The sequence below is a fragment of the Brienomyrus brachyistius genome, chromosome 21, assembly GCF_023856365.1.
Source record: "Brienomyrus brachyistius isolate T26 chromosome 21, BBRACH_0.4, whole genome shotgun sequence".
Lineage (NCBI taxonomy): Eukaryota > Metazoa > Chordata > Actinopteri > Osteoglossiformes > Mormyridae > Brienomyrus > Brienomyrus brachyistius.
This window is the reverse complement of record NC_064553.1, coordinates 18,048,656-18,063,867: the sequence shown is the minus strand read 5'-3', so window position 1 is coordinate 18,063,867 and position 15,212 is coordinate 18,048,656. Positions and strand designations below refer to the sequence as shown.

At 41.6% G+C, this 15,212-nt stretch overlaps 1 protein-coding gene across 1 annotated transcript; it reads right to left on the bottom strand.

Moving 5' to 3' along the window:
* Nucleotides 1-12,577: 12,577 nt before the first annotated feature.
* Nucleotides 12,578-15,009, bottom strand: LOC125716642 (forkhead box protein L2-like). Its single transcript, XM_048989195.1, has one exon. It carries the CDS (start codon nt 14,596-14,598, stop codon nt 13,753-13,755), a length of 846 nt encoding a protein of 281 aa, XP_048845152.1. The 5' UTR covers nt 14,599-15,009; the 3' UTR covers nt 12,578-13,752.
* Nucleotides 15,010-15,212: the final 203 nt, after the last annotated feature.

Here is a 15,212-nt window from a genome sequence, read left to right as displayed (position 1 = left end):
TGTGTAAGGTCTAAAGACCATTGTACATCAAAATCCCAGGAGATCAGCAGTTACTGAAATACACAAACTAACAAATCTGCCACGTTCACAGTAACCAGGGTCACATTTTTTCCCCCATTCTGGTGTTTGATGTAAACAGTTAGTGAAGCTCCTGACCTGTATCTGTATAATATTATGCATCGCACTCCTCCAACATGATTCGATGATTAAGCATACAGGTGTTCCTAATAAAGTGCTCAGTGAGTGTACGTTGTGTGCCTGTAGTGTGAATGTTAGTGTGCTGCTGTCCAGTGCTTTCACTGGAGTTCCGACCTTGTTACTATCAAACCGAGCAGAGAAGCTCTTCAGTTCCTCAGCTAATGAGGTGTTATTACTGGGTTGGTGTTGATTCTTGCTCCAGTAGTTGATAATGGACTGGATGCCCCACCACCCACGATGAGTATCACCATTGTGTAAGTGGTTTTCAGTATGTTTTCTCTGAGTAGTCTTGGTGAGTGTGAGTCCCCTTTTCAGATTGGATCGGGCCACCCTGTATACTTCAATATCCCCAGTCCTGAAGGCAGTGTTTCTATAAAGAAGGTGACCATTCAGCAGACTAATCTGACCCCTCTGGACTACAATGAGGAGGCTTGAAGGATATCTCATATCCAAGAGACCCTCAAACTTCACCCTCATCATCCCCTTCCTTGTTAACTCATGCGGTTGCCTTGGAAACCCCAAGAGCTCCAGTGCTTCTCTCACCCATCATTGAATAATGTATGCAAAGGCCGCATAACACGTCAAAATTGAAAATAACAGTATATAGAAACAAATATGAATGAGCTTCTCTGTAAATGACTGCATTTGCAGCTATTTACAAAGAGCAGATAGGGCTGGAAATAGAGATGGGAGCAAAGATGAACTGCATTTATCTCCATACCTGAGACAGACCTCCCCAGATTCCACAAAGTCAGCAAAAGGGGGCACAGAGGATGTGTTATGATTTATCCAAAAGAAAGTCAAACTATCTGCTCATCCAGAGCAGTGTTCCTCAAACCGGTCTTCACAGACCTCCAGATAGTCCATGTTTTTGGTACTGCTAGGAGGGAGCAAAAACATGGAGGACTGGGTTGAGAAACACTGATCCAGTGCATTGATCCAAAAACTTGTGCAAATGGGCTCATTTCCATATTTTCAAGTTCTCTTCGGTAAGACTGGTGAATAGAGCGGCTTTAACACAATGAATCTGGAATAAATGGTAAATATTACAGGGTCCCATCTTTATATTAAAGTGCAAAGTGAATAGGTGCGATGAATTGTAGATGAGATGGAAAGATGACTCACTTTCTCAAGTCCAATCACAGCCCCTCCTTCACTGTATGGGCCTTCATAGTGTTTCCCTTCCTGTGCTCATGGATTTTTGTCCAGCCCCCTCCCCTCCCTCCACTTGTCCACAGATTCTCCTGGAATAATCAGCCGTAGACATCAAAGCATGATTCATTCGTGTGTGTTCTAGGGCTCCTAGGCAAACACACACAGCAGGAGGAGTTTTATGTGCAGAAAGATTCTCACAAGTCACTGTTAGATTGAACGTTATCAATTCCCAGAGAATAGTAAGAAATGTATGATGTAAGTGGAGAGAGTCATAGCTTTGTTGCCCAAAGATGGCTGTTCAGGGAGCTTCTGCAGCTCTTGTCACCCTCGAGAGTTCCAGTAAATGTCCCAGTAAATGTCCCAGTAAATGTTCCAGTAAATGTTCCAGCTGTGTAAAGTGCTTAGATAAGTGTGTCTGCTGAATGATTGTTAAATGACTTTGGGGTTGGGGGTTCGAATCGTGTTTGCATGGTAGGAACTGTCGTCCTTATATGGCCCCATCTAAGCTCTGCGGGATGATAGACCTCCATGAGCAGCTCTGAGTTCGAGCACAGGGGCTACATAGTCATTCACAAAACCCACTGCATTGAACTGCAATAAATACGGGCAAACAAGAAAAGCAGAAGAGTTTCACTCATGGGGTATTTTATTCAAATGTCTGAGGTTCTCCCCCAAAACTTCATACTTCTGCTTCTTCGAGTCACGTTGCAGGCGTATTCCTCTGTTTGTCATAGGGCCCATAGTCCCATGTGTGGGTTATATCACCACATGACAAATTAACATGAACGGAAAAAGAGGAGTGTCCCTAAATTTAAAAGCTAGACACAGACCAGCTAATACTACAGCTAACCACATTCCCAGTCGGAGTGTTCCGAGATGGAAGGCTGATGGCCAACTGCATGCCGAAGGAGATCTGTCTTCCCACAGGTATCCACTAGGGTTCATGTTATTCACTTTTGCTTTTATGATGTAAAATGACTTACTAGTGGTTTGAATTAAGTACAGGAGTTACATAATGAAAATGCACCAGTTTAGATAAAGGCTGTGTAAAAGGACAACAGCTGTGTAAAAGGTAAGTTTGCGGAATTTGATTAACTCATTTTGAAAAAAAGACTAATTACATGTGAAATGCTGTTACCAAGGACTTTGTAAAGAATCAAGTATGTATGTGTGTGTGTGTGTGTGTGTGTGTGTGTGTGTGGGGGGGGGGGGGGCTTCATATAATTACTGTCATATCATGTCATTAAGTTTGCCGTACCATTAACAGTATAGTATTCCTTAGATTTTTGCTGTTACAGCTTCTCCATCGCAGGATCCCGGAGTCTGTGAGGCGATGCGAGTCTGTCACTTGGCTCACATTCACACACAGTCACTGGCGAAGAGTCATTTTTAGAGACGCTAATTTAGCTAAAATGCCTCCTTTGGCAGCAGGAGGAAATCTTACTATCCAGAAGCGTGAGATCACAACCCAGATAGCGTCATTTTATTGTTTACACGTTGAATTATAGTTAAATGTGTTGAATTATGGACAGTGTTAAATTATCAACGTTGAAAATGATTTTTGGTCAGATTTTCAATATTGAAAAATTGATGGTGGCAAAACCTTGCTTCAGTGTTGATATAAAGTGAAAGTTTGAAGATCAAGGTTGCTTCAACCTTTTTGTCTTATATGGAATCAATGGTAAATGGTAAATGGACTGCATTTATATAGCGCTTTTCTACTCCTACGAGTACTCAAAGCGCTTTACATTTCATGCCTCACATTCACCCATCCACACGCACATTCATACACCGGTGGCGGAGGCTGCCATGCAAGGTGCCAACCTGCTCACCGGGAGCAATTTGGGGTTCAGTGTCTTGCTCAAGGACACTTTGATGGGGTCAGGAGGAACCAGGGCCAATGTCATTTCAACATATGTGTTCTACCTGGGAAGGCTTCCAATTAAACCAGCTCGTCACCTAGTCCAACGTTAAAGTATAACTGCATGTGTGTCTCCATCTACAGGACACACAGGGCACTTCAAGAGAGACAGAGAAGCATGGTATAATTATATTATATTTACGTTTATTTTATGTAGCAGATTTTTGTCCTAAAATGACATACAAGTGAGACAAATAGCACATTACAAAGTTGCCAAGAAGTCGACTAAGTGCAGTTATTCTGTGCTTCCAATGAATACGCAAAAAAATGTAAGTGGTATTGAAGGTTAATTAAACTCCAAGATAAAAACAGAATGTACATGAACTGAAGATCAGCAAAATTATGGACCCCTGGCAGACTGATAGACGACGTACATAAACGGAAACAGCAGCCAGCTCAAGACCACGATTACGGGCAGCTAACGCGAAAACAACGGCTCAGCCGCTGGGCTGCTGCACCTTAATACGCCCTGGCGGGAAATGTCAGCTTTAGCATTTCACAGGTTCACAGAAATTTAGAAATTCGCAGATTATTTAATACAGTTTCATTTGATTTATGAAGCGTTGTCTGGTAATTAGAAAGATTAACTTTGAAAAATTTAAATTGAATAGTATAGATCTTGCTAATGGCAACCTAATATAATTGTATATCTGTACATTTTTTATTATGGTATAAATAGGCTGTGTGTGACAAAAAATGGTGATGACTCCTGTTCCCATGGCAACCAGAAAAGCAGACCAACCCTTCTGTCAACAGCCTTAATCCTAAACATTGAAAAGTTGTTTTTATTTCCCAGCCTGACTCACCAGTCGGCTGATTCAGTCACCTCTGCCTATTGTTCCCGGGGCCAGCGCTTTGCCCAACCTACTTCTGCCGTCCCTTTGACTTCCCACAGACGTCCCTCTGTGAAACCCACAGTGGTGGCCAGTAGTCACAAACAAGGCCCTGGGGTCAGTCCTGCTTTCACAAACCTGTGACACCCAGCCCCATCATCGTGAATTAAAAAAAAAAATGAAGTCAGCCGAGTCATACTGCCATAGAACGCCAGAAAGCCATGACTGGAAAGTGGTTCTTGTGAATGAACATGTTGACCCCATTTGGTGATAAAAATGTGACGAAGGTCTGTCAGCTGTTCCTCTTATCATCCAGACATACATTCAGAAACCATGAAAGAGCACAAATGCAGGGTGCAGTTCGGCCGAGCTCAGTTCCATGGTATATCATGCTATAGTCAATTCAATTTCCACAACATTACATTGTCTCAAAGCCTAAGAATCAGGGGGACTATTGCACATTCCTACCACCCTCACAATCCAGGCTCAACAAACTGCTCTAATTTAGCTCTGTAGCTGGTTGACTTATCTATTATTTACTGGTGGCACTTGGCTGATCCTCACATAAAGCGCCCCGCACTCCACCTCCGCAGAACCACCTCCATGAATGTTCTGCAGGCCGCACGTTCGCCCCCCCCCCCCCCCACCGGCTCGCCTGCACAAGGTCCCATAGCACCTGACGACCCACGCGTCACCATCTTCTGAGGAGCCGGGAATAGACAGCGGGCCGCTCTCGTTAGCAACTGAATCAGATGAAAGGCGCCGAGCGTCAAAGCCGGATGGGGAATGTGCTGCCGTCACCAGGCCCACAGTCATCATCATCCGCTCGGAAGTGTTTGACACATATCACTGTGAGAGTTTCCTAATTAAAACTGGCCGGAGTGCTTAACTGAAGACACTTCCGGTGAGACGCTGAAGCCGCAGAAATACATAAAAAGGTGGCCTTGAGCAGAATGAATGCAAGGTCTTTATTCGACGATGAATGTTTCATTTATTCTGAAGACCTTTAACAAACAGGTTTAAACAGAAATGAAAGTAGCAAAATAAAAAGAATGACGGATATTGTACGGCACTCTGTACCGCGCTTTTGTGATCAAAATACAGAAAAGCAAGGATGCAGAGACTTAAAGTAACATAATGATGCCAGAAGAATATTACTTATAAGATCCAGGTAATGGAGTGCAAGTGAGGTGTTTCAGGCTACAGGAGTGTATACTTTTAATAATGTGTTAAGTAACCTTATGTATGAATTTATTTGCCAACTTAATGAATCTGAATATGAAATCACCCTGTGCTTACCCACCATAAGTTCCAGAGCCACACGATGCCAATCCTTACTGTGGGGACATTGGAATAACTGTCCCCTTGTTTCGTACCCTGTTAAAATTATGATTTTTTTAGTATGTGCTTTGTATATTTGCCATATATCTATTTTACATGTAATTTTTTCTTTGTAGTGTTTTGTATTTTATCTGGACCTTGAATCTGTAGTAAAGGTTCGATTGATTTATTGATTGATTGATTATACAATATATTTACTTCATTAAGCAGCTGGGAGTGTGTGAACATCAGCAAATGACCCGTCTGTAGCAGTAGAATCGATCTAATGGGCTGGAACCTGGATTTCACTTGGTGTTGGGAGGGCGTGGGGGCACTGGATTTAAGCACATTCTCCACTGAATGATAAGGGCACTTCGGAGACAGATTAGCGTTCGTGAGCATTTAGTAATTCCCTAAATATTTAAGGATCTGATGATCAACACCCACTTCTCAGCAGTCTTTTGTTAAGCGTGAAGCTCAGCTTTTAAAAACGACGTTCATTCATTTATTTTCAGCAATTGCATTAGTCTACAGAGGTCATTGCCGTTCATTGCAAGGCGTCTGTTCCTTCAAGGCAACGTGGTGCCCCATTTAACGACCAACTCATAAAAAAAAAACAATTTATTAAAAGATAAATAATTATAAAATATGTACAAACTTTTAATCTTCCGTGTGTGGTTGTCGCGTAGTCTTCTCCGCACATAAACAAAGCAATAATCTCGTAGTTTTGAGCCTCCTAAACGCTGCTAGATCAACACGTTTTATTTTTGAGTTGGCTTAGGGTGGATAACAGTACCATGACGTGAGTGGTGTAGCACTTCACCCCCCAGTGGGAAAGCACTTTGAGCTCTGCAATCACGACGCTCCCAGCGTGACGCATGTCGCTCCAGATTTTTGGCAGCGCCTACATTTCCAGCCACCTGCACACTACAACACACCCATCTCTGTAAACCTCACATCCGCATCGAGAGATATTATTGAAGCGACTGGTTAGATCCAGCCACGGCAATGTGAGTATCCCCCGCAGCGGTACGCAGAGGGCTGGCACAATGACAAAGTCAAGGTTCAAATGATTTATTAAAACTCGGTGACGCTTTCTTCTTCAAACTCTCGCCTCCTGGTGGAGATCGTTCCCTGCTGTGGAAGTTGATTTCTATTAATAATTTTTGCATGCGTGTGCAGTTACCCTGCCACCTCGTGGCTAAGCCCTACTATTATGATCTCATACGTTTCTGTACTTTTTTGGTCTTCCGGAAAATTTCAGTTACATCTCATCCAAGGTATTCCCTGCCTCGTGTCCTGTGCTTACTGTGCTTGCTGGAGTAGATTCTAGACTCATAGCGAATATGTACTGTTATGGAAAATCGATGGACTGATGGATGTATGTACACTATATTGCCAAAAGTATTGTGATACCGGCCTTTACTGAACTTTAATCCCATTCTTAATATATGTACTTTAATATGGAGTTGTCCCACCTTTTGCAGTTATAACTGCTTCAGCTCTTCTGGGAAGACTGTCCACGAGGTTTAGGAGTGTGTTTATGGGACTTTTTGACCATTCTTCCAGGAGAGCATTTGTGAGGTCAGGCACTGATGTTGGACAAGAAGGCCTCGCAGTCTCTGCTCTAATTCATCCCAAAGGTGTTCTGTCGGGTTCATGGTCAGGGCTCTGTGCAGGCCAGTCAAGTTCCTCCACCCCTGGAAAACTTTACACTTGGCACAATGCAGTCAGGTAAGTACCGTTCTCCTGGCAGCCAAAAACCCAGACTCATCCATCAGATTGCCAAACAGAGAAGCGTGATTCGTCACTCCAGAGAACACGTCTCCACTGTTCTAGAGTCCAGTGGCAGTGTGCTGTACACCACTGCATCTGATGCTTTGCATTGCACTTGATGCTATAAGGCTTGGATGCAGCTGCTCGGTCATGGAAACCCATTCCATAAAGTTCTCTCTGCACTGTTATTGAGCTAATTTAAAGGCCGCATGAAGTTTGGAGGTCTGTAGATATTGACACTGCAGACAGTTGGTGACTGTGCATTGCATGCGTTGTCCCCGCTCTGTGATTTCATGTGGCCTGCCACTTCGTGGCTGAGTTGCTGTTGCTCCCAATTGCTTCTACTTTGTTATAATACCACTAAGAGTTCACTGTGGAATATTTAGTAGCGAGGAAATTTCACGAATGGACTTATTGCACAGGTGGCATCCTATCACGGTACCATGCTTGAATTCACTGAGCTCCTGAGGGTGACCCATTCTTATGCAAATGTTTATAGAAGCAGTCTGCGTGCCTAGGTGCTTGATTTTATACATTTTTTTTCATTATACAATGATATGATTTTAAATATCTTTAATATTTTTAATAAAGTGTCTCAATACTTTTGGCAATATAGTGTATGTCGCAGTATCGTTCCGGTCATTATTAGGTTTGTAAGAATTTAAATTTATATTAATCCGCTCTTGGGGCAGTACAGTGATGCAGTGGTTAGCGCTGTTGCGTCACACTTCTGGGAGTCTCTGGCATGTGTGTGGAGTTGGCATGTTCTCGAGGGGTTTCCACCCATACAGCGAATGAGTGAATGGTGTGTGAGTGGATGGTGTGTGAATGTGTGTGTGTGTGTGTGTGTGTGTGTGTGTGTGTGAATGGTGAGTGACTGGTGTGTGTGTGTGTGTGTGTGTGTGTGTGTGTGTGTGTGTGTGTGAATGGTGAGTGACTGGTGAGTGTGTGTGTGTGTGTGTGTGTGTGTGTGAATGGTGGGTGACTGGTGAGTGAGTGTGTGTGTGTGTGAATGGTGAGTGACTGGTGTGTGAGTGTGTGTGTGTGTGTGTGTGAATGGTGAGTGACTGGTGTGTGAGTGTGTGTGTGTGTGTGTGTGAATGGTGAGTGACTGGTGAGTGTGTGTGTGAATGGTGAGTGACTGGTGAGTGTGTGTGTGTGAATGATGAGTGACTGGTGTGTGAGTGTGTGTGTGTGTGTGAATGGTGAGTGACTGGTGAGTGAGTGTGTGTGTGAATGGTGAGTGACTGGTGTGTGTGTGTGTGAATGGTGAGTGACTGGTGTGTGTGTGAATGGTGACTGGTGAGTGTGTGTGTGAATGGTGAGTGACTGGTGAGTGTGTGTGTGTGTGTGAATGGTGAGTGACTGGTGTGTGTGTGTGTGTGAATGGTGAGTGACTGGTGAGTGTGTGTGTGAATGGTGAGTGACTGGTGAGTGAGTGTGTGTGTGTGTGTGTGTGAATGGTGAGTGACTGGTGTGTGAGTGTGTGTGTGTGTGTGAATGGTGAGTGAGTGTGTGTGTGTGTGTGAATGGTGAGTGACTGGTGTGTGTGTGTGTGTGTGAATGGTGAGTGACTGGTGTGTGTGTGTGTGTGAATGGTGAGTGACTGGTGTGTGTGTGTGTGTGAATGGTGAGTGACTGGTGTGTGAGTGTGTGTGTGTGTGTGAATGGTGAGTGACTGGTGTGTGAGTGTGTGTGTGTGTGAATGGTGAGTGACTGGTGTGTGAGTGTGTGTGTGTGTGTGAATGGTGAGTGACTGGTGTGTGAGTGTGTGTGTGTGAATGGTGAGTGACTGGTGTGTGAGTGTGTGTGTGTGTGTGTGAATGGTGAGTGACTGGTGTGTGTGTGTGTGTGTGAATGGTGAGTGACTGGTGTGTGAGTGTGTGTGTGTGTGTGTGAATGGTGAGTGACTGGTGTGTGAGTGTGTGTGTGTGAATGGTGAGTGACTGGTGTGTGAGTGTGTGTGTGTGTGAATGGTGAGTGACTGGTGTGTGAGTGTGTGTGTGTGTGTGTGTGTGTGAATGGTGAGTGACTGGTGTGTGAGTGTGTGTGTGTGTGTGAATGGTGAGTGACTGGTGTGTGAGTGTGTGTGTGTGTGTGTGTGTGTGTGAATGGTGTGTGAGTGTGTGTTTGAATGGTGAGTGACTGGAGTGTGTGTGTGTGTGTGTGTGAATGGTGAGTGACTGGTGTGTGAGTGTGCTCTGCAGTGGGTCGGTGCCCCATCCTGAGTTGTTCCCTGCCTTGTGCACATAGGCTCTGGCCCCCCGTGGCCCTGAATAGGACAAGAGGTTACAGGAAATGGATGAAAGGACTAACAGGATCCTTCTGTCTTGTCCACTAGGATTTGCGCTGAGGACAGTGTCGGTGGCAAAACAAACTTGACAGTGAGGTCCAAGATTTTCGCTGGGAGGACAATGGTAATGATAAACATAGTCGGCAGCAGCACACCATATAACATATAACATAAAGTGAGCTCTCAATAAAATAATTAAATGTGAAACATGACAATAAATTTTCATTATATTATTAACCAATACATTTTTCACTGGTTAAGTGGCTGTTATTAAACTTTTGCGACTATATTATTCCATCAAGGGGTGATAAACCCCAGATATGTTCACTGTACAATTTATTTAAAATCTCAGTCATAACAAAATGGTAATACATTTACAGCAGACCTATAAGTAAAACTGAGTTTAAATTTAGCTTTTCTGCTTTTGGTATCCGTTCCTGCTCTGCCCATGTAGTGTGCCGTGCGATGGACTGGCGGCAATACTTAATTGTGAATAAGCATTTTGAATATGTAAGATGGATGGATATGTGGGTGGATGGATGGATAGATAACTGGGCGCGTAATATATGGCGAAGTTTTTATTTTCTATTTCTAGCCACTGGGTGGCACTACATACTTTTTAACGGAAATCTGTCAGTTGTATTAATTAGAGCTGCTGTCTTGGGTAAGATTATGCTTAATAAGCAAACGTTTCCAACGTGCAACTAGTGTTTCTCAAGGATTCGAGTGTCTCTTAATTGTACTGTTTTGGTTTCACGGCTTAGTTCTCCTAATTTGAAAACTTGAGACTTGAAGTGGTTTGGCTTTACGTTAGAATATTGTTAAATCCAGTGGACGTTTTATAACTTCGGTTAACTGCGTGCGATAAGTTTAACGGTCAAGGTTAGTGCAAAATTTCCAGTTGCTGTATATTTTCACGTCGTTACATAGTGTATTACTATCAGATTATATTTAGTAGTTGTGCGACTAGGGGGAGCTGGAGAGGCACTTGAAACGAGAGAGTGCCGAAGTCGTGTTTCTGTTTCCAAATTTCTTTAAATATAGTGTTTACATTCTATAAATAGCCAAATAAATATTAGTGCTAAATATTTCCGGAATTCAGTGCTTAGTACATCAGTAACACTGCCCCGTAATATATCTAGTAAGAAGTAATTGTGAAACAGAATTGTTAATTTGCAAAAGGCAGTTTTATTGTTATATTAGCACAATACAAACAACTTGACCTAAACTGGTATGTCGTTTGTAATCCAGTTTACAGGAGACTTTTGTGTCGACCATATAAGTGTCTTTTCTGCACAATGTCCTGTCTTCCGTCCAGGTCTTCGAGACTCCCAAAGATAAATTTGTTGTTATGTCCACCCGTCTTGTTGATTGTCCTTTGAATTCTCTTTTCCAAGAATTTCGGTCTCTTCCAGTGCATTGGATCTAATCATAATATGTCTAAAATAAGACGCCTTCAGTCGAGTGACTTGCGCTTCAAGTGAAACTTCATAATTGACTGGATAAAAAGTCAATCAACATGAGTTTGTAACTCTCATGCGCCACCAATAAAAAGTTGCTATAATTTTAACTTCTAAATGTGATCTCGAAGCAAACGGAAATCATATTTCATCCTGCCAACGGTCAAGTAAAACAAATACAAATATATATGAATCTTCAAATAAAATGAAATGTATGTGTGTTGAAACTACTGTATAAGACTTTTACGAAAGACAATTCATTTCAGAACGTGGGCATGTGAATATTAAGCCTATATGCATGTTATACAGTAATTATTGCATTAAGCATTTATGTATACTTATAACTAATCATCATCAAATTAAAGCATTAAATTAATTATCCAATCAACATAATTCGTAAGTTTTAAATATGTACGTTGCTGTCTTAGGAAAGAAATCTGACCACTTTGTGATGAAATTGTTTAGGTCAGAGCATCAAGATCCGATTCAGTTTACATAGTTTGTTCAGATTTACATTATTTATATTTATCAAAACATAGAGTTGAATATAGGGATTTGAACAATAAAACGTCCCCATAATAAATTATATTACCCTCTGAAAGCATCGTGATGGCAGTCAAAATAATAAAAGATTTTTTTCACACAGTATCTATAGTATTTTTTTATTAGATAATTCAGCCGCTAATAATGAATGTCATATAAATAGACATGAAGTGTAAATTACACCCACTGCCTGTATTATTCTTCTAAGAACAGAAATTGGTGTGTAGCGTCGCTACATAGCTGTAGACCTGCCGATTTAGTTATTAGTCGACTATTCGCAAACTCCAGGTAAGACTACATTAAACTTATAACGTTACCATAACACAGCAAGTAGCTCAAAAAGTACTAATATAAGCTACTAAGTAGGTAGACAAGACTTCTTTGAACTCCTAAGCACGTTCCACATGTTTAATGTAAAGTTCCTCGTTAGTCATTAAGATTGGTTCTGAACTCCACCGTTGATCTGGTTATACACGTCAAAGAACAATCAGATCCCGAAAATTATTTCTTTGGTGTATGATTTGAACTTATTTAATAAATGTAGCGAACATGTACAGCTCCAAACAATAATGATAACCTCTAATGCAACCTGTTTGATTGTAGGCCTGCTCGTAATCCTTTTCTGATGTTTGATTGTAGTTCTGTTCGTAATTCTTTGCTGATGTTTGATTGTAGGCCTGTTCCTATTCCTTTGTCCAAGCTGACTGCATGTCTGCAGTTTTATGTTTCATCTTTCATTTCATAAATTTGTAGATAGGTTGATAATCACACAAAAAATTAACGCGAAATAATTTCAGTTCTAATAATTTTGCAATTTTATGCTATAAGAAACGTCCCTTGTTTTGTATTCAATACCTTCACCCATGCCAACTCAGTTATTAAATAGAATTTTCAATCAAATAATAAATTCCAGCCGCGACTCTGTACCGATTAAGCGGTACTAAAGATAATCAATGATACATAATAATTTGGTAAAATTTAGTTTGTGTTTTTGAAAATTGCAAATAAACCTTCTTAAAATAGCCACTTGTTGCAAAAAGAATAAAATTATAAAATATCGCAGTAACTTGGAGAGAAGTACTTATGCATGTAATTTTTATTACGCCATTTGTTATGTTCCTAAATCACTTTTCCTATACAGTTCGTCTAAAATGATTGCTGATACATGACTTGAACTTCACATTCATTTGGTATGGCGGCATCTGAAGACATTCACGTATAAATATCATAGATATCACAGACTGAATGTTATAAGAGTTATTGAACACCATAATTTATTAGGCAAATATTTGATTTCCTATAGTAAAACTATCAAAAATATCACAGAGCTACTACTGAGACTGAATACTATCACAGTACTATTAAATACAATAGAGCTCTACACAAGTATTGTAGAATACTACTAGACAGCGCTACTATAGACAGAATATTACATGGAGGTAAAAGTATCATAGATAGAGTATTATACAGGGCTACAGAGATCTAATAGTTTCTTGTAGTATCACTATAGCTTTTTAAATAAGGGTTTAGGTTAGGAATTGTTTTACAATATGCCAGTCAAATTTAAATGCATATTCCTTTGAATCGCTCTAGAATACACGTGATGATTGCAATTCTGAACATCAATATTAATCTACTTGTTCGTTTCAGCTTTATTGTCTTACTTCGCAACCGAAACGCAACAAGTAGGAAAGCGTTTGCAATAAACTTTTAAATGTTTCTCTGAACGAAATGTTTTTTTTCCGTTATGAGCTTGGTTATGCATTTGAAAATTATACAAAAATATGAAGAAATGATAAGCACTGTTGTCTTCTTTTTTAAACAAAACACTTCGTTGCTAAACAGTTTTTTCGGTAATGGCAATGCCAAATCGACTTACCCAAGCTTAACACAACAGAAAAAGTAAAAATTGCTAACGGAACACCAAGTCAATGACTGAGCAGCATCCACGTAGTTTTTATGAATCTTAAAAAAGTAATTGCAAACTGTCTCCCAAGCGTGCATTTTTGACTCAAAGACACTCATATCGTTCTCTCTGTTAGTCGTTCCCTTTCGATGTTTTCTTTGCATAAACGAAGAATGAAACATCTCAAACATACTCTGCGAAATGTTCAGTATAGACACGGCTCTTTACATGATCTGAAATCAAGTATTATGAGATACGTCTTGAGTGAAAATCCATACAATGGTGAGTATTGACAGTTTTTCGTTTATTTAAATGTTTTTGCGCGCTGTCATGATCCCGAATATGCCTCAGGGGTAACTTAGGAGGTTAACAGGCGTCGGCAGGTTAAAGGTATGAGCCCCAGCGCAGGGGACCGACGGACATGCCGCCGTGGCTGGGCTCAGTTGCTGCAGGTGATGAGAGTGAGGGTGATAAGGATAGCCCCAGTCGTTGTAGGTGTTCATCATGCCGGACAGAGTCATGCTCTGCACTGGAGAGTAGGGATTATATGCGGGATTAGGAGAAACATCCTCGGCATGCTTTGGACGTACGGTGCCACCTGCCATCTGACAAGAAGTGTAGGATATCGGGCTGGACTGCTGCCCGATCGGCGAGGGAGTATTCATGAACCCAGACTGCAGATACCCAGAAGGGGCAAAACAGCCATAACTATCCTCACTGAAAAATGAGTTCCCCGACTGAAAGTGGGTCGGCGACGATCTGAGGGGCCGCTTAATTCTCCGCCTCCTCCTGTAATTCCCATTCTCAAACATGTCTTCGCATGAGGGGTCTATGATCCAGTAGTTTCCTTTCTCGCCGCCGCCTTCCCGGGGTACCTTGATGAAACATTCATTGAGACTCAGGTTATGGCGTATGCTGTTTTGCCAGCCTTTCTTGTTTCTCTCGTAAAAAGGGAACTTGGTGATTATGTATCGGTAAATGCCTGACAAAGTGAGCCTTTTCTCCGAACTCTCCTGAATAGCCATGGCAATTAGTGCGACATAGGAGTACGGGGGTTTCTGGCATCGTTGTGTCTTCTCCGAGCCATTTTCCTGTACAGCCTCCTCTTCCATGCGTTGCTTGTCCGTGGTCGTGTTGGCATCTCGGATCTTCAAATGTATCGCGTCATCTCCATGGTTTTGGTAAGTGACCATCCTTACGCAAATCCAAACATAAAAAACTGTGCTCTTCCACCGACGAAGTATATATTTAAACACGCAATACTGAAAACTTAAGAGAAAACACTCTATATATACAATTCATATAAGATGCTAGAAAAAAAGTTGACTGGGTTACTTGGTGCGTACAGAAGACAAGTTTAATACCAAACTGGATCTGGACTCCAAGAAAGCCCTCGCTTAAGACTGCTTTAGGTGAGTCTGGCTGTGTCTATGTCTACTATGAACTACTATGCCTACTTTTAGGTCCACCTGTCTCTTACACCCTTTACAGATCTGTACCACGATCCGAATTACAGCCAGACCCTGTTCCGCATTCGTCACCGCAGTATCTCGTAGCTGCAGACTGAGCAAAAGCGTCCGATGAAAGTTGACCAGATTCTTTTTTTTGCGGTGAAGACATAAAAAATACGTAGGCGCGGGGCACGCATGCTCATTATTGCACATGCGAATTTGTGGAGGTAGGAGAACATTTCCTTCCCTTTGAATCAAAATAGTTAAATGTCCTGCACAAAGAATGATTAGTAAACTAATCTTTCAAACAATACACATACTATCCCTTTACTAGCAGAATTGTTTGAATGCATTAC

Coding starts and splice junctions, on each gene's coding strand:
- LOC125716642 (XM_048989195.1), bottom strand. CDS start 14,598: ATGGTCACTTACCAAAACCATGGAGATGACGCGATACATTTGAAGATC.